The following is an 18101-nucleotide window of genomic DNA, read 5'->3' on the forward strand; positions in this document are numbered from 1 at the left end:
CATACTGCCTGACCTGGAAGGCAGTCTTGGTGAGTTATGGGTCTGAGTTTGGGTACATGACGCAGAATTCAATAAAGAATCATCGGAAGGAATCTGTTTTTCAATTGCTAGAAAAGGTTCTGATTTGATTAAGGCCTGTTTTTTAGACTCATCCTCTGAAGCTGAGGCAGTAACATTACAGGGAGCATTTAGGACATGAAAGCTGAGAGGTATCTGGGCTGCCTTTTCAGCTGCACCGTCCGTAGTTAAGTCATATTCTGAAAGGCACTCTACAGAGATTCTGTCTAAGCAATCAATTGGGGTACCAGATGGGCTCTGGTTCCTGGAAACTAGAGTCAACATTCGAGGTTGCTTGAGGAAAGCCTCACCTCTCTTTAGTATAAGCAACTTTGGATCGAGAACACTCGATGAAAGACAAATCTGGGATGAATCTGATTTACTTTCTGTGCACTTTGTTTGTTCTTCTTGCACAGTAGAAGGGCTTGTAATTAGGGGAGAATCTAATACACTAGTTGTATTCTCATCACTGGAACAAAATGTAGTTTGTATATTTTGTATGCAAATATTTGCTGAAGAGGTTAAAGAGGCTGGGGAAGATAAAACATTCTGTGATGCTAAAATGGTTGATGGAAGCGAGGGAAGAGTATCAATGTCTTGTGTTAATGATTCTGTTAAAGGTTCAAAAGAATGTTTATCTACAGGTACTTCTACATCTTTTTCTGGTAACAGCAGATTAGCAGCTTCTTGAAGAGCATCTTGGGGAAAGCAGGGTACTGTGCACTCATAGACAGCAACAGATGTCTGTGATTCAGAACAATGCCCCATAGCTTCTGTGCTAACATCGATCATCTCAGCTTCCTCTGTACTTTGGCACTGCCCATCTATCAATGGAGAGTGATCGCTTACCACTAACCATGTGTCCTCCATCCCTGGCTGCACAAGAATACCTACGTCAATTAAATCTTTCATTTCAACAGCATTGAGTCCAGAAAAAGCATCTGAAACTACATCATGCTTTTCATCCACATTAATATTATCAGATGTTGAAATACCATCATTTAGGCATTCCATCTGTGTGAGCTTATGAACTACTAGATTGGATTCTTGCTCTTGTTGAATCAAACAGTCATTATTAACCTGGGAGGGACATGGCTCATCTGAGTCTAATCCCTCTGAATTTGTACATTTGTTTTTGCCTAGTATATAGCTCCCATCTGGCTGGTGATCTTGATATGGACTCATTTGTATGCTTTCAGCAAATTCATTCTGTTTCACAATCCCATGTGATGTGCTGCAAGCAACCACATGGGACCCTTCAGTCACTTTGGGGGACTGTATGTTGTGAGTGCATGTCTTATCCCCCAACACCTTTGGTTCTTTAACAGAAATATCACAATCTACTCCTGTTTCATCTAAAGAAACCGTCTTTATCTCCTCTACCCCACTCATGCTAGTTTTGTTCCCTATTAAAACAGATTTAGGTGTTTCACAGCAGTTCACACAGTCAGGGCTCAGCTGGTTCGCTTGTGTAACGTGTGTGTTCTGAGGATGGTTCGAGGGATTGGGTGTTTTCTGAAGCAAGGGAGCATTAGGGATGGAAACTGCAACAGGAGAAGGTTGCTGGGAACTTTCAGTGACGCATCCATCATCCTCGCCTGTGTTATTTGGCGTGCCAGTTCCATTTCCTGTGAGAACAGGTAGTCCAGAGACAGATTCTCCTCCCTTTGCAGATAACCCTCCTGAGTCCGAGTAATGCCACTCTTTTTCAGAAGATGTTGAACTCGAACCAACAACCCCTTCTTCGTTTGCTGCAAGTCCCTCTTTTGTGACTTCATCCATTGAACTACTGATAATGCCGGATTCAATAGGTACTTCTGCATTGGCTGTGATGATTGTTGCTCCAAGAGGCTGTTGCACAATTTGCTGGACATCACATTCAAGCAGTAAACCACCCTGAGCAGAGTGCAGAGACGGTACCGTTTGATACTGCTCTGTGTCTCCAGGTTGCTTGTGGTCTCTGTCTGTTGTTGTATGTGCAGTAGAGTCTGCTGAGCTGAACTGAGTTGTGGGGATACAGGTGCTTTGTTGTGGTGCTGTGTGCTTTGTTCCACATATATCCTCTTTACCAGTCTTTGATTTGCATTCCAGATATGCTTTCTCTGGAGCCATGGGTCCCGTTTTATTCTTATCTGCAGCTCCAGGGATAGAGGTACAGTCCTGGCAATGGTCAGTTCCTTGAGCCGTTTCTGTCTCCCTTTGTTCAAGACTTGTTTTCTCAGTGTTATACTCATAATGCAAATCCTGCCCCTTTCTAACAGTGACTGTGTCACAAGATGAAAGTCTGTCTGAGAGTGTGTTATGTGAACTTCCTGCAGCCATAGGCACAGGTTGTCTTTGGACAGCTTCAGTACTGCAGTCCAAGGCTGACTTCTCCTTAGGCTCATGGGTGTTGCAATTTTGCCAATCCAATGTGGCAGACTGCTCTTCATTTGCAGCCGGTGTATTTGCTTTCTGCTGCTCCATCTCAGTGGCAGGGACAAGTAGTGGTGGTGGTAGTGAGGCAGCTGGGACCGGCTGCAGGACATGCTGGGGTGGCCCGGCCACATTCTGTGTAGCCGTTGGGATGCCACCCAGCACAGCCACAGCCGGAGGGGTGCGCTGCTGCACCACCTCCTCCCTAAGTCTTCCTCCTTCTGGACTGCTTCTGCTACACACAGCACCTGAAACAAAAAAAAAAATACCAATACATTCATATGGTTACACCAAAGATGTACACTAGTGATGCGTAGTTATATCCATGGGGGCTGGGTAATAAAAAATTTAATTTTGATGTAATTCGGGTGCATTTTGATCGGGTGGGTTGCGGGTGGATGAGATAGGCACAAGTCATTAATGATGCAAATATTAATTACATACTCTAAATAGGGGAAAATTTGCTTTTATTCTGGGAGAAACAAGATTGATTATCATGGCTACAGCGGCTTGCTAGGAGAATCTTGGGCATTCCTGCAACAAGCGGTGCAAGCAAACGCTCATTTAGTGCAGCAGACCGGGTTTTAGAGACACGGCAGAACCGCCTGAATCCTGACACAGTTTGTTGTAGGGCTATAAATATACGCTGTATTCTGTAGCCTATAAGCAACGAGTTATTGGGAATAACGCCTGATCGGGAAGTTCAGAATCAGAATCAGAATCAGATGTATTGCCAGTTACTGATAGGGTCTACATGTTGTGTTGGTGCATAGTAATAACAGAAAAGCATAAATATAGGAAACAAAGTTTATAAAAGTTGAAAGAAACAGTGACATTTCAGCTAAAGTCAGGGAGGGAGTAAAGCCTGTGTTTAATAAATAGCAATCTGTACACGCAGATTTCTCCAACTGCACTGAATGCGCTGTTAAAGAACCATCCACTGACCATATCATCATAATGAAAACTAAGAATTAGTATAATTGTAAAGTGACGATTGGGTGCCGATATCTTATCCAGAAAAAAAATACGGTGCGGGTGGATGATTTATTTGAAGCCAGCTGATCCGCACATCTCTAATGTACATGCAATTAATAGAGCACTAGAGGGTGTATCACCTGTATGTGGTTTAGGCCCAGTCTCTTTTGTACTTTCCACTTCCAGGATGATGAGATCAAAGACACCGCAGCATCTGGGGGGAGAAAAAGGTGAAACCAGTGATATTCGGGCAGATGTGATGCATTTTTTGCACTTTTTTTTTTTGCTGAAAACAAATTACGGGTTATAATGACAAATGTACACAAATTACCCAGACCTGCTACTTTGTGTGGTAATTGTTAACTTCCTACATCTACCTACAACTTCCTCAAACTTTCCTACATGTGCTTTCAATGATGGTGAGCCAGAAGCTGAACAGCATGAATCTAGTAGGGTCACCAAACAACGTTTTATCATCCATGTGTGTGGTTTACTATACTGACAAAAAGTGCAAGATATTGTTGGCTTCTCTGTGCACTTGTTAAAGGAATATATGGTCCTTCATCTTACCAAATTAGTGAGCTCAGTAATGACAATCAATCACAGACATCTCATCTCATCATGTATCCAACAGGCTGAACTGCGTCTGCGCTCACTGCAGCCAGCAGTGTTGTGAAGGGTGATACGGAATATGACTAATTTATGACATAAGACAAATCTGAGCTTTATTAAAACTGTAAGTCAAACGTACAAAAGATGCCTCACTATTCGACAGAGTTTAGTAAGCGGCTGAAAATCTTTGCTGTGCATTTAAACACAATCACCAAGAACCGCATCCAAAAGTGTCTGTTCTCGATATAACGCCATATTCTGATATTTACGTGCGGGAAACAAATGTATATGCTCGGTGCTTTGTCACTGGAAACTTAAAGAACGCGCAGTTAGCATAGCGGCTAGCTAACTAATTAGCCAGCAAGCTAACGCGCCAATCTCAAGCTTAAGCGGCGTGAACTGATGCGATTTGTGTGAGGAAAAAGACCGAGCTGTATTTATTTTTGGTTAAACGTAAGCGTTCCTGCGCTGTTAACTTATCTAACACTCTGTGAAGGTAACGTCTTCGTTCGATCATACACCGTGAGCCGCCTGTTTAGCTAGCTATCATTAGCCGAGGCTCAACTCAGTGACGTCACTACGCGGGGTCATGCGTGTTGATCAAAAGATGACTGTCAACATTTATAATCCTGCAATATGCTCGCAATCAAATTCCCTCGTCAATACGACTCTCTTAAAAGACAAAGTAAGGGTTTGTGAGTGTTAGGAGAAACGTACATTGTTGTTTTTTTAATATAAATAAAGCTAGAATGATACAAGCAGGAGTTTATGTGCTAAACTGTTAAACAGGCTGTATGTTGGGTCCCACTCGTGTTTTGAACTATGCTACACAGAACCGCGTGTGTATCCGTGGAACCGTATTCCAGCTATATAACGTTTTAGGTGAACTGAATTCAAACAGCAGGCTGATCAGTGTGACAGACTGAACAAAAAAAGGTTTAGTAAAAGTTTAATAGCATTACCTTTAGGTTATAAACACGCCTAAAGTGCCACATAGACTGGCACAAAAGTCAGCCTGACATACAGCCATTTGAATTCCTTGTATTCTTCAAGGTTGTGTTCATCACACGAATGCATAAAAGTGAACTTAACCCGCCATATCAAAGTCCCCTTCTGCCTCCAAATACCCCCCCGCCCCCTCCCGCATACAGTGTCCCCCCTCCTTCCACCGTCGCCGCCATCTTAAGTTCCCACCTACCTGAAATTTTCAAGCACTTTTCTTTTACTAAATTGTCGTTGAAGGAGTCACCATCCGCGTCAAATCGCACTCAATCCGTGATTGGGGTTTTCCAAACTACCTCTCGGTACCCAACGAGGTACTGGCAGGTTCGTTTGAGCAAGTTAAAGACCGGTCCGAGAGAGACTGGGTTTGGATCGCTGAATCTAGCGGTTGCGGGGAGGAGACTTTCGACGCAGCGAAATGGAGGAACGAGCGACTGCTGACAAAGTGCGGAGCGGATGAACATCTCGCGAGATTTGTGTAACTGCGCTATTTCCGCATCGCGTTTCACAGTGAACTAGAGACTGTTTGTAGGTGTTGCTTTTAAGTGAGTTGTATTACAGAGACATTTTTAAATGGGTCTGACAACTACAGAACTTTGCTGCCTGCCACCAGAAAGGTGACTGTTGTTATATAGAACCAGCAGGTTCAGGAACAGGGACCAATATCACTACTGAACTCTACACTACACCGTTAGAGCACTAAAAATACTGTATAGAACTTCTGTAAAATTATACATACAATGTACATATTACATATTGTATTTTTGTATACTCCTCATCCTCTACACATATTGTGCTTTACATACATCTGTACAATTTTATTTGTGTATCTATATATACCCTACTGTACATTCTGATTGATAGCCTTTATATTTATTTACTGTACATATCTTTACATATATATATATATATATATACCTATATATATATATATATATATATATATACCTATATATATTACATGCTGTACATATGTTTACATATATAACTATATATATATATTACATGCTATAACTATATATATATTACATGTCGTACATATGTTTACATATATACCAATATATATTACATGCTGTACATTAGTTTACATGTATACCAATAAATATATTACATGCTGTACATATGTTTACATATATACCAATATATATTACATGCTGTACATATGCTACATATTTATCTGTATATTCGCACAATTGCTACTCTTTGCACTTCTGGTAGATGCCAAACTGCATTTCGTTGCTGTGTACCTGTACGATGCAATGACAATAAAGTTGTATCTATCTATCTATATAGCTGTAATAGTAAATGTGGTACAAGATAATTACGTTTCATTTCGATGTTATTTCTTTATTTTTCAAACCTTTCACCTGTCGCTGACAACTATAGAGTATCACTGCATAAGAGAGTCAGACTAGAGAAAATCTTCCGAACTTGAATTCATGTCTTGAATCTTAAATCTGTTTAATTTGTTATCACTCCCTAATTTAATCATAGACAAGTGGACACAAACACTAATGGAATGGACAGTGTCCCAACTAAACACCACTTCAGATTTAGGTTGTGGTATTAACGACATAACTTATTGTAAATTAGGGCTTCAGGAGCACGAATGATAATCAGTTCTCTGGAGCAGAGGTTTTTAATGCCAGTCCTAAGTGCACCAGCCCATAGAGGGGTACACAAGACTGGCGCAGAGAGCCCATGTCCCTTTATAGTCATCATCATTATCTTGGTCATGAGTATAACTAACTCCCAAGCTTTTTTAAAAAAAAAATTTTTAATGTAAAATCCACTTTAGTTTGTCCTTAGAATTGCATCTGCTGAAACTGGAGTGGAGACAGTGTTTGATTTCCAAGCAAAACATCTTTATCATTTTCTGGTTTACCTGGCAAAGAAATGTATATTATTACTTTAATAATCATATCAGGTACCGTCCTTCAAAATGTGGAGATCTCAGGCTTGTACATTAGTTCCACTTGAGAAAGTTACCTGCATACATCAAAAGCCTAATGATTTTTGGTTGATATTATGTTTAAAAAAAAAAAAAAAAACTCTTCACACTCCTGACATTGCTCTTTGCCCTGTTCTTTTTCTCTATTCTATTTGTATGGTTGTTTATCTCTGTAAGGATGTATGTTTGTCCATTAACAATAAAAAAAGAAAATCCCAAATCAAAAACAGGACTGAGAGGAATTCCTGGTGGACAGCCAAGTCAGAAAAGTTGCAGAAAGTAGCAACAATTTCTCTATTTAAATTCAAAACTCAAATCTGTATACAGGGCACTACATACAATGAAGCAATACATAACACACATGTAAATAAACAGCAATGTTTGTTTAATAATTATTATTATTTTGCTTTCTTTTTGAGGGGAACATATTTAAAGGTATAAAACTGTTTTGCTCAAATAATTAACCAGTAATGTCTTGTTATCCAGTTAAAAGTCCCTTCAATCCTGCTGTTTGCACATACAAAAGCAGCATCCTTTTTTAGTTGATCGTCCATGCTTGTATGAAATGCATATTTAACTGAAAATGTTTGCCCACGTAGGGATTTCTAGACTTCCTCACAGTAATCTCTCAATTTATAAATATGTTTATCAATTAACAGCTGAGAGGACAGGTTTTGTCAGAAATACAAACTCTCTTCACAGGTACTTGCTATCCCTAGTTTCTTAAAGCAGTGTTACTGTGCCCTTTTGTTTAAGGGAAGGGAGGTTCTTGCTTTCACAAGGGAGTACCACTGCTGAGACCTGAAACAATGACATTATAACAAACAGTGAATATGTTTATTATATAAGGTAATTAATGTTAACAATAATAATTACAAAAGGAATATCACTATTCTACTGTATTCTGTTCCAGCTCATGTAGAGTCAGAGTGTAGGAAAATGGGAAAGTTTGTTTTCCATTTAAATTTAAAATATCAAACAAGATGTACAGTTAATAATTTTTTTTTTAAGATTAAAATAAAATAATTCTGCAGACGTTCGTTATAACGTTCATGGAAGTTGTGCCTCTGATCACGGTCTTGCTGTAGATGCATTGAGAGCAGAAAGCAGACGATGTGTTTCTTTAAGTCCATTTTCCAATAGTGCTGTTTCTTCAATCTAGTTATAGACAGAGCACACACTAGACAAACAGAAAAGCACTAATTAAGCTGTCTTAGACTCCATTTCCCACTTCTTCATAGGCATAGCTCAAGCTCCATATCTGGCTTTTTTTTTTACTGCCATGAGTTCATAAATGGGGAATTACATACATCACGCAATGCAGCACAATGCAAACTATATCTTTGAATACACCTCTGGAGCCATCAACCTGGAGACAACCCTGCAGGGCTTGAATGTATATATTTCATATTACAGAACATATCAGCCTTTAGTCTCTGAACATCCACAGGCCTCTTTACGAAAATTCAAAGTAAAAATGAAAAGCACTGGAAGGGGAGAGTAAAGAGTACCTTAAATTGCACCAATATAACCACAGTGGATAAACATACTGAGCAGCCCTCTGAACTGTTTCTGCCACTCGGTCTCTCCACTCAGGTCATTTCAACACTCATAATAACTGTAGCTTCAGCAGGCTTGGGATGTCCTGCTTAAACCTCTACTTCTAGATTTGCAGTTCAAGAGCAAAAGATCCCTTGCTCCAGCCTTGCCCAGTACTATCTGGACTCTCCATCCTTAAGCGAGCTGAACAGGGCCAAATCTCCAGCTCCAAGTCTGGAGCTGCGAGGTGGAGTGGATGACCTTGTCACAGATGGAATAAGTGGAGGGGGGGCCCCAACTAGACTGGGTGCAACTAGACTGGGTGTTTTGGTGAGAATTCCATTGGGAACATGATGCAGTGGTCCCAAGCGAGAGTAGAAGCTTGGGTGATGTGACGGTGCGGAGCCTCCTGGAGGATGGAGCTGAGTGTGAGACAACAAGCCTGCATGCAGCTGTTCTAGGTGGGCTGCATGAGATGGGCTGGGCAGGTGAGGCGTTGAAAATTGTGGCTGCATCCCAAAATAACGCACCCTTTCAAAGTCCTCACGTAATATCTGAGCACGCTGTTCCTCATCCAGCAAACCACCTCCTGGGCCACCTACCTGATGTGGGCGATCAAAAGGATGAGACATCAACCCAAACTCTGGCCTGGTGGCAGAGGATGAAGCTGAAGTGGAAGTAGGTACCACCGAATGATGGGGCCCTACTGCTGCTGCTACAGCAGCTGCTCTCTCTGCCTCAAGGTATCGGGCGTGCTGATGCTGAATTAGACGTGACAAGTGCGGATCAGTGCGTAGTGCAAGATGGGGATCGGACCGGTGGGCTAACATCTCTCTACGCTGGTGGTGTTCCCTCCAGGGATCCCAAGGGAAGCTGTGAGGAGCTTGTGAGTGGCCTTGAGGTGGTGTATGAGGATGGGCTGCAAATCGATCTGCCGGCCCTCCTACAACTAGTCCAGCTGATCCACCAGCTCCACCAAGATAAGCCTCGAGAGCCAACCGGGAGCGATCCAGAAGAAGTTGATGGTGGGTAGGGTGTGGGGTAGGAGGAGGAAGAGGCACTACAGATGTGGGAGTCAAAGAAAGGTTTGAGGAAGGAGTTGAAGGATGGTGTGTATGGCGACTGTTAGGCCGCTCAAAGCTATGAGAAGGTACAGATGGATGCGGTAGGGAGATGGGCACTGGCTCAGGCTCCTCCTTTCTCTCCTCCTTGACTTTCACTGGGGGATGAAGCAGCCCAGGAGGGAGACTAGTTGGTGGCTTAGAAACTGGAGTCGTTGTCCGGTCAGGCTTCTTGACTGGAAGTGAACTGACTGAGGAGGAAGAAGATGCTGGACCACTGCTCTCTCTTTGGGATGGATGTGATTGTTCTGAGTTGAGAGCATGTGCCTGTCTACCCAACAAGTCCAGTGGGGAGGATGCTGATGGGGCATTAGGAGGAGGGGTTGCAAGAACAGACGATGTGGATGAACGAGGTCTGTCTGGGGCTGAGGAGGTTGATACTGGTACCCTGGAGGATGAATGTTGTCTTTTGTCTGACTCTCTTTCCCTTTCTCTTTCACGATCCCGCTCCCTGTTTTGTCCATCAGACTGAGCAGCAACTAGGGGGCCTAGCCCATTCATGTGAGAGCTGGGAGTGCTGCTGCGGTGCTTAAGTGCACCAGGGGACATTCGCACAGGTTGACGACCATAAAGTAGACTGTCCCTGAAAGGTGATAGAAACAGAGAAAATATGTAAACAATTTTACATATACACGTACATTTATATATATAGAGAGAGATAATGAAAATATGTCCACCATCATATTTATATAGTTATAGGCATACCTGTCTTTTTCATCTTTTATTTGAGTATGTTCTCTTCCTCCCATATCTTTCATTCTATCTCGGTCATCCCTTTTTTCTAGTCCTTTGGCCCAAGAGGGCCCAGAGGGGAAAGGAGGGGCAACATGTATGCGAGTCCACGGATCATGTGGGTTGCCCAAACCTCCTACTGCACTTGCAGAGGATTCTGCCTTATGGCCAAAAACTGAACTAGCACCTAAACAAAAAATAAAAAAAAACACACAGAAAAAGGGTCAATACCTGCAATCATGTTGAAAGTGCCTTTAAACAACATACATTTCCTTAAGCAAGAAAATATCCTGACTTACCCAGTGAGGGGCTACCCAGTCCCCCAAAAGCACCAGCACCCAGTGCTCCCAGTGGTGGAAAAGGGGGTGAACGGCCATAAGGATCTGTAATGCACAACAACCCACATCAGGACTGATTATGCCTCTCAGTAAAATATCTGATTTCAAACAGAAAGCTATGCAAAAAATAAAAGACCTGCTTGCCTTGGAGGATAAATTTATTCTATACCCACTTGTTTGATGCGTCATCAACTTTAAAAGATCGATTACCTTTCCTATATTATATTTTAGAAAACTAGGCTAGGCTACAGTTAAGCTAATAATCAGCTCACTCGTCCAATCTCTTACCCAGGTGTGTTGCTGGGGTGAGGAAAGAGGAGTGGGGCGTTGATGGAGGGATGAAGGAAGTGGAGGACGGATTGACTCCACCTGAGAAGACACAGGGGTCAACTCAAATATTTATACAACACCCTTTAATGGACTACCATTGAGTGTTTTAATTTCATTCATTGTTTAATACTCTGATGTCAGATCCTCTCCATGTATTCTGTTAAAGTAGCATCCAAGCTGCTTGTATATACAAGACCGCAGTTTTATGTATTGTGTATTGATGTATACACAAAAAAAATGTCTGTACTTGACTGTACTGTACTGGAGTTACTTAAAACTTGTGATAAACTCAAATGTAAAATAAGATCAATTGTAATTGTAAGAGTATATAGAGTTTCTGTTAAGATACATAGGTATACAAAAATTATAAATAAAAAGATTATATATATATATATATATATATATATATATATATATATATATATATATATATATATATATATATAAAAATACATACTAGTAGCTGCAAAGAGGCTCCCAGGTCTAGTGAGATCCTGGGTTGGAGGCAGAGGACCTCCAAGTGGTCCTAGACTGCCTATTCCTCCAATACCACCAGGGCCAGGGAGTCTGGGCAGCAAATCGTTACGTAATTCCAGCTTTTGAGGATCAGCTTGCATCAACTAAAAGAGACCAAAGCATTAATTATTATAAACCATGATAATCTCACAATACCAATATGCTTTTGAGACATTTTCTACTATGGAGACAAACAGAAAGAATGAAAAAAAAGAGAGACAACAAACAAACCTTAACTTTCTCCTGATGCCTCAAAATCATCCAGGCTACACGCACATGCATAGCACACCACTTTCCAGGTTTCTGCAGTGGTAAAAGTAAGTGTGAATGCTATTTTCATCAAAATATATTAGATGCAAAAAAATAAAAAAAAATGTTTGATGTCCAGAGAAATCAGACTTACATTACTGACTTTTAGTGATGGTGTAAATGGGTCCGTTATCTGAGGAAGCAAAATGAGCATCCAACATTAACATCAATTTACTACAAATCAGATCAACAGACACAGTGGTGATATAAAAAATTAGAAGGAAAAAAAAAAAAAAAAAACAGAAATCAATCATGCGTAATGGCAAGCTCCATACCCTGGGGTCTTTAGGTTGGAGGTGGGGAGGCACAACTCCCAGGCGAGCAGGCATATCTGGAGCAGTTCCCTGAAGGGCAACAAGCTATCACAAGACACCGTTGTAAACCATTACAAGTACCAATACATCTAACTGCATGCATTATATTTAACTATAAAATGGACATAGTTTTTAATCTTGTTATTGTGTAATAAAAATGTATTTAAACCATAATCATAAATTAATCTGTGGCAGAAGACTGCATCTAGTTTCTTTTGGGTTGATCATGATTATTTGTATATACACACACACACACAGACATACACATATAGTTAGATACATAGATATAGATAGAATTTGATCTTATATAAAAGGTAGTTGTAAGATTCCATACCTTGGGTTGAAAGGCTCCTTGCAAGGAACTAAATGGTCCAGCTGGGGGAAGTACAGGCTGGATTCCAGGCACAGGTGGTGGGTACTGAGGATAAAACTTATAGGAAAATATGATGTCAGAGCCATAGCATGAATGGTGTCATGTACATGTCAAAAGCATTAAACTTACCGGGTGTCGAAAGAGTCCATCAATCTTGCCTGGGAACTTCTCAAACTAAAAAAGAAATACAATCAGTTAGTAATGATATATTGATACTGCTCAAAACATGATAAAGAAAATTCTCTCAACAAACACTACACTGAATTGAGTCACCGGCACTTGTGGCCTCCTCACCATTGGAGGAGCTGCAGCAGGTGGGTGCAGAAAGTGTTGGTGGGTGTGGGTGTGCTGATGTTGATGGTTGTGCTGATGGAATTGATAGGCCATCGGGGGGATAGAGTGCCCTGCCCTGCTGGAGCTACCAGAGTTGGAGGAGGAAACTGAGGCGCTGCCTGATGAGGAGTTCGCACTCACTCCAGCACTGCTTCCAGAGGCTCTGCCTTCCCGCTCTGTGCTTTGAGCAGCCAGGAAGTGCGAGTTCAGCTCCTGACGAAGCAGTTCTGGATCTATGTGCGTCAGAGAACAAACTATTTAATTATCCATGCAAGAGAAATAAAAATTAAACAGTATGAAATTCACTTTTGAAGAGTATCAGAGTTACTAGAGTGAAACAAGTAGCTGTGGGCAAAAAAGTGGATTGAAATGTACCTGCTGAAGAGCGAGGGGACGCCTGCAGAAGAGGAGGAGGTGGAGGGAGACCAGGTGGAGGAGTGAAGAGTGCACCAGGGCTTGGGCGTGATGAAGGCCCAGATGGGCCTCGGCCTGCAGGCACACTAGTGGAAGGAGTTGGCGGTCGAATTGATGAAGGAGTGGATGAAGATGGAGTCTTAACTGAGGTATTGCTCCTGATTTTACAAAATTATAAACAGCATAACAAAGTTAAGAGAAAATTATTGATTCATAAACACTGCAGGTACTTCTGAAAGGAAATGTCAAATATAGTGTCTTACTATAAGTTATTTATGTTAAGTGGGTAAAATGAGTATTTAATTAGCTAACTATATTCCATTGTATTTTATTACAGTAAACATTTGAGCTTGGCACTGAACTTCACCGACCTGTTGTTGATACCCACGGCATAGACACCTGGTGTACGGCCAGGGAAGGAAAGAAATTGTTTCGGTTTATGTTGTGGGGGGCTGCAATCATGACGATGGTGTGGTGCGGCATTTCCATTTTGCTCAGCCAGTGAGGTGGAGACAGAGGCTGGAGAACGGGGTAACAGAAGTGAGGATGAGGTAGAGGTGGCTTCAGGGTATGGCAGCTCCCGACTCCTCTCCTGACTACGTTCCAAGCCAGAGACTCGGGGAGTCACTGACAGACGAGGTGGCCCACTGTTTGAAGGTAACAGGGCACAGCCATTGCTCACAGCAGAGGCCATACTTACTGGGTTGGAGGACACTGCAGGAAAAGAAAATTAAGTGATAGAAGGATAGAAAGTTAAGTGAAAACATAAGCTCCTCTCTACCATCAAGTGATACCTGCATCATGGCAGTAATAAAACTTTGGGGACAGTTTCTATGCATGTTAAGGCACCTATATAGTCCAAAACAATAGTTTTGTTAAACTATTATGTAACAACAATATTATACAACAATAACAATATTAAAACACCAGTTTTATAACAACAATCCCAAAAAAACGTAGTAATCGCAAATTACAATTCTTAAAAACAGATTTCTGAAAGTGAATAATAATAAATGGTTTGCTGGTAGTTGCTGCTGGTTTTTCCTGAAGGAACACATCCTATTGCAAATGTGATTTACGTAGCACCATCCAATTTTGCATTTGTTTGCATATGCATTAGAAATGATAGTCACTGGAAAATGACTGCTAAACTTTATGGATTATAAATATGCAAGTAGTTCCCCTCCCCCCATAAGACTGTACTGTTATCTATTTTAATAATATTAGCCAACTACAGCTTAAGAGAGATACCCATGTCATCTGTAACATAAAGACATGCATTTGTTAAAGAACAGTGCAAGATAATCACCTTCTCTAGTGCTAACAATGAATGTAGGCTCCATATCATTGTCAGAAGCCTGAAGAGAAAACAAACAAAAAAACATTGTGTCATTCATTAAAATGAGGTAATGCTGCCAAATTGTCAATACATATACGAATTACTCACCTTATCCCCAGAATCACTCTCAGCATCACACTGATAAGAAAAAGGGACAAAACAATAACATGCTATGTTAAACATTAATTATGGCCATGTTTAAACACATCTATACACACAATGTGCATTCTTAATTCAAAGAATGTTTACAAAACCTATAAAGAAACACTCTTACAATGTATCCTGTCTCCATGAAGTTTCCTGACACCTGTAACACAAAGAAATAATGGCTGCAGATAAAACTTTTATTTAAAAAAATATATAATAATAATAAATGTTTTAAAAAAAAAATAAAAAAAAGAATTAAACCATGGTATACATTATCTGACAAATAATAGAAAGTCATAGTTTGGCAGCAATGGTCAAGAGAAAAGCAAATAAGGAACAAGACCACAACACATGCTGGTTATGAACATCAACTGAAATACGGATATTACATCTCACCTTGGCCTCCCTCTTTTTCTTCTCATTTCTACGTTTGAACCAGCTACTGGTGGTGTAAGTAGCAGGAGCTCCTTCCTCTGGTTCTGTGAGTGGCCCTCCATTCTCATCCAGGCCTCTCTTCCTTTTGCTCCCTCTCCCCATCAACATCCCAGCACGCTCTGGCGGCTTCAGAGAACAATCCATCTTTTATAATGCACATGCAAAAAATTATACCATTAGAGTTATACCATTACTAAAAATGCCCCAACCTATGTATTGTGTGAATTAATTATCAACAAGAATCACTACTGTCCAAATTACTCGGAGGAGCCTCACCCCCAAAAATTGGCCAATAGCAAAGCAAACAGATCACCAAGAGGACAAACTGCATAACTACATTGACTAAACAGATCAAATTGCTACATTTCCCACTTTCCTACATGTACCGAATAATTGTAGTTTGGAAATGGATTATTGACCACACATACCTCCAAAGCCTCCAAACTTATAAAGCTGGCAATGGCAAATCCATCAATGATGTCTTCCTCACAAGACACAGATTCCCGCTTCCTCCGACGTGGAGGCCGGTGCCTGGCACCAGGAAAGACAGGCCGGCATTCTCCACCACTAACACCAAGGAGGGTGTCTCTGCAACGTTCTTGCTCTGAGCCTGAGGAAGGTGACGAAGCTCCAAGGTCTGCTCTCCTCCTGCGACGCTCTCTATCACGTTGAGAACGGGAGCGGCGGCTCTGCCTCAACCCTCCACTTCGACTCGGCCCATCCATGTCGAACCAATCCCCACACAGTACTTACAAAAGGCACTAAAACCTTGGTCCACAGAGGGACCTTACTTTTACTGAGGGAAACCAACACCTCCTGGACCAAAGTAGGTACCCCAGGTTAAAGTGGAGTTAGTGTGTCTGCTTATAGCTTTGTGGCCATTGACGAATGCATGCCATCAGCACACTGCTGTCTGATGAGGATTGACCAAGGATGTATTTTCCATAAAAACAGACTGTTGATTACTTCTGACTATTTCCTTCCACGTTACTGTCTTTGTGTCAAGACATTGTAAGTTTCATCTGGGGGAAAATATAAAAAATGAATTATTAATCTTTTTTTAATCTTTAAACATTTACAGAAAAATAACTCACTGTCAGGATATACAGAAAAATACATATCACATAAAACAATCAGATCCTAATCAGAGAAAATGGTAAACAAAACTTAAATGAACAGCTACGAAAGTGCGCAACGGAACCTAAAAAAAAACAAAAAAACAAAAACAAAATATGAACTTTTTTATACCTTCAGCATCCAAATATTCGTGGTTTCTAATAGAATTCGGTAGCAACTATAAAGTCTTAATCACTATGGTACGAGATAATTAAATCAGCAAAATGCTTAACCGTGTTATTTAGCTGTCTATCATAAAACTGACAGCTAAAGTTCAGGATAAACAAAAACTACATTTTGGTGCAATTTATAAGCGGTATTTTAAAAGCGGATAAGTTCAGTCTTCAATCAAAACTGAATAAAAGCGTTAGTTAACAACGATTAAATAAACCAGCTGCCTAAACAAACTAGTTAGTTGCGTAAATGGTGATGGTTAGTTAGTTAGTATGTTAACTGGCCTAGTAAGCTAAGCTTGCTACCTACAAAAATGACGGTAAGGTAATTAACATATTGCTAGCTTGCTTCTCGTCCCTATTGAGGATTTTCCATGTAAACAAATTTATTACGCGGGATACAATATGTGGAAAAACATTCACAACAACATCCAAACATTTGTGAATCTTTCAGACAAAGTGACTGAAACAGCTGGATAGCAAGTCGATACAATTTAGCTATTTGCTAACTGCGCTGTCCCATTACGCTAGCTTAAGTTGTTTGCTAACCAGCTACATTTATACTACACACTTGCCTAAGCATCGATGACAGGTTTACGGTGATCAGGTGACCTATAACGTTAACGAATTCACAAAACACGAACAAATCCTAAGGATCGAAGTATAGTAGACCTGTTTGACCGGTTACAAATATAAGCCATACTAAACTAACCTTAGCTAAGCTAACTATGCTAGCGTTCCTTTGACGAGCAAAAGAGAAAGGTTGAATTCTCAGTCTGAGACACTGGTTGAAAATCGCTTCTGTTTGCGTGATTGTTTACCATGTATTAAAGATAAACAAAACCTCGCTCGTTTTGTTTGCATTAGTATTAATGTGACGGATGTAACCCACCACTCAAAAGGTGCCGATGCGTGTGGTCGTTCTCTTCAAGCTTCTGCTCGGTTGGTCCGGTCTCCATTAGACGACAGCGGTGTAGGCCCAGAAGCCACGGGCTCAATTTACGCGGACATGCAGCTTCAGCGTCAGAGCCCGTAACGCAGGCCAGCCTCCTCCTCCCGCGGCCCACTGTCTAATCTACTCAGTCCGGGAAAGTTCAATTATCTCTCCGTTTGCGCAGCTGAAATAAATATTATCTCTCGAGTGCGGTCTCTAAAGGAACTAATAAAACGTTATAACAAATCCCGATCGTCAAAATCTGATAAATAAATAGATGTTTTTTCATGGTATTTGAGAAGCTGGCAATAACGTGAATCCTGGGTGGATAACGCTACAGTGAAACTGCATTGTGTGCTTCAGTCGATTTTTTTTTTCCTCTATGATTCACGGACAGTCGTGTTTAACTCACGGTAAAGCAGCACTGCCGCCTATCGGTACACGAGGAAAGCTGGTGTAACACAACACCGACTACAATGTTGTTCAGCTCTCAAACAAACTTAATAACTTAAACCTGAAATACATCAAATGTTCATTGTGTCATTTCACCGTCCGTATCGTATGATTGTAGACATATAAATCATTACTATAATTATTATAGGGTTTTATTTTTAACTCATTGTTAC

General features: G+C 40.9%; 2 protein-coding genes across 13 annotated transcripts in view; both read right to left on the reverse strand.

Moving 5' to 3' along the window:
• srcap (Snf2-related CREBBP activator protein) overlaps positions 1-5495 on the reverse strand; it is a 23830-nt gene extending 18335 nt beyond the window's left edge. For 3 of the 4 annotated variants that reach the window (XM_060859116.1, XM_060859124.1, XM_060859094.1), the window contains exons 1-3: positions 5258-5495; positions 3588-3661; positions 1-2720 (exon numbers count right to left, since the gene is read on the reverse strand). The exon at positions 1-2720 is cut by the window's left edge and continues 240 nt beyond it. In XM_060859116.1, the coding sequence (XP_060715099.1) occupies positions 1-2523 (2523 nt within the window). In that variant the 5' untranslated portion in view covers positions 2524-2720; positions 3588-3661; positions 5258-5495. Of the gene's footprint in view, positions 2721-3587; positions 3662-5021; positions 5174-5257 lie in introns of those variants that run through there. The other variant, XM_060859105.1, reaches the window with a different exon arrangement.
• A 1881-nt stretch (positions 5496-7376) lies between these two features.
• fbrs (fibrosin) lies at positions 7377-17862 on the reverse strand. Of its 9 annotated transcripts, none has more exons than XM_060859199.1 (19): positions 17434-17862; positions 15681-16274; positions 15214-15378; positions 14945-14977; positions 14779-14808; positions 14641-14689; positions 13703-14045; positions 13293-13489; positions 12858-13150; positions 12714-12758; positions 12546-12641; positions 12173-12256; positions 11992-12030; positions 11820-11891; positions 11530-11692; positions 11031-11111; positions 10704-10787; positions 10378-10591; positions 7377-10255 (listed from the first exon to the last, which is right to left on the reverse strand). In XM_060859199.1, the coding sequence occupies exons 2-19, from the start codon at positions 15975-15977 to the stop codon at positions 8728-8730; spliced, it is 3813 nt and encodes a 1270-aa protein (XP_060715182.1). In that variant the 5' UTR covers positions 15978-16274; positions 17434-17862; the 3' UTR covers positions 7377-8727. The 9 variants fall into 9 exon arrangements, with proteins under 9 accessions (XP_060715182.1, XP_060715199.1, XP_060715165.1 ...); XM_060859216.1 differs by having other exon boundaries at positions 12173-12241; positions 12546-12629; positions 15214-15396; XM_060859182.1 differs by having other exon boundaries at positions 12546-12629; positions 15214-15396.
• Between the last annotated feature and the right edge of the window lie 239 nt (positions 17863-18101).

This window comes from Tachysurus vachellii, chromosome 2 (genome assembly GCF_030014155.1).
Source record: "Tachysurus vachellii isolate PV-2020 chromosome 2, HZAU_Pvac_v1, whole genome shotgun sequence".
Lineage (NCBI taxonomy): Eukaryota > Metazoa > Chordata > Actinopteri > Siluriformes > Bagridae > Tachysurus > Tachysurus vachellii.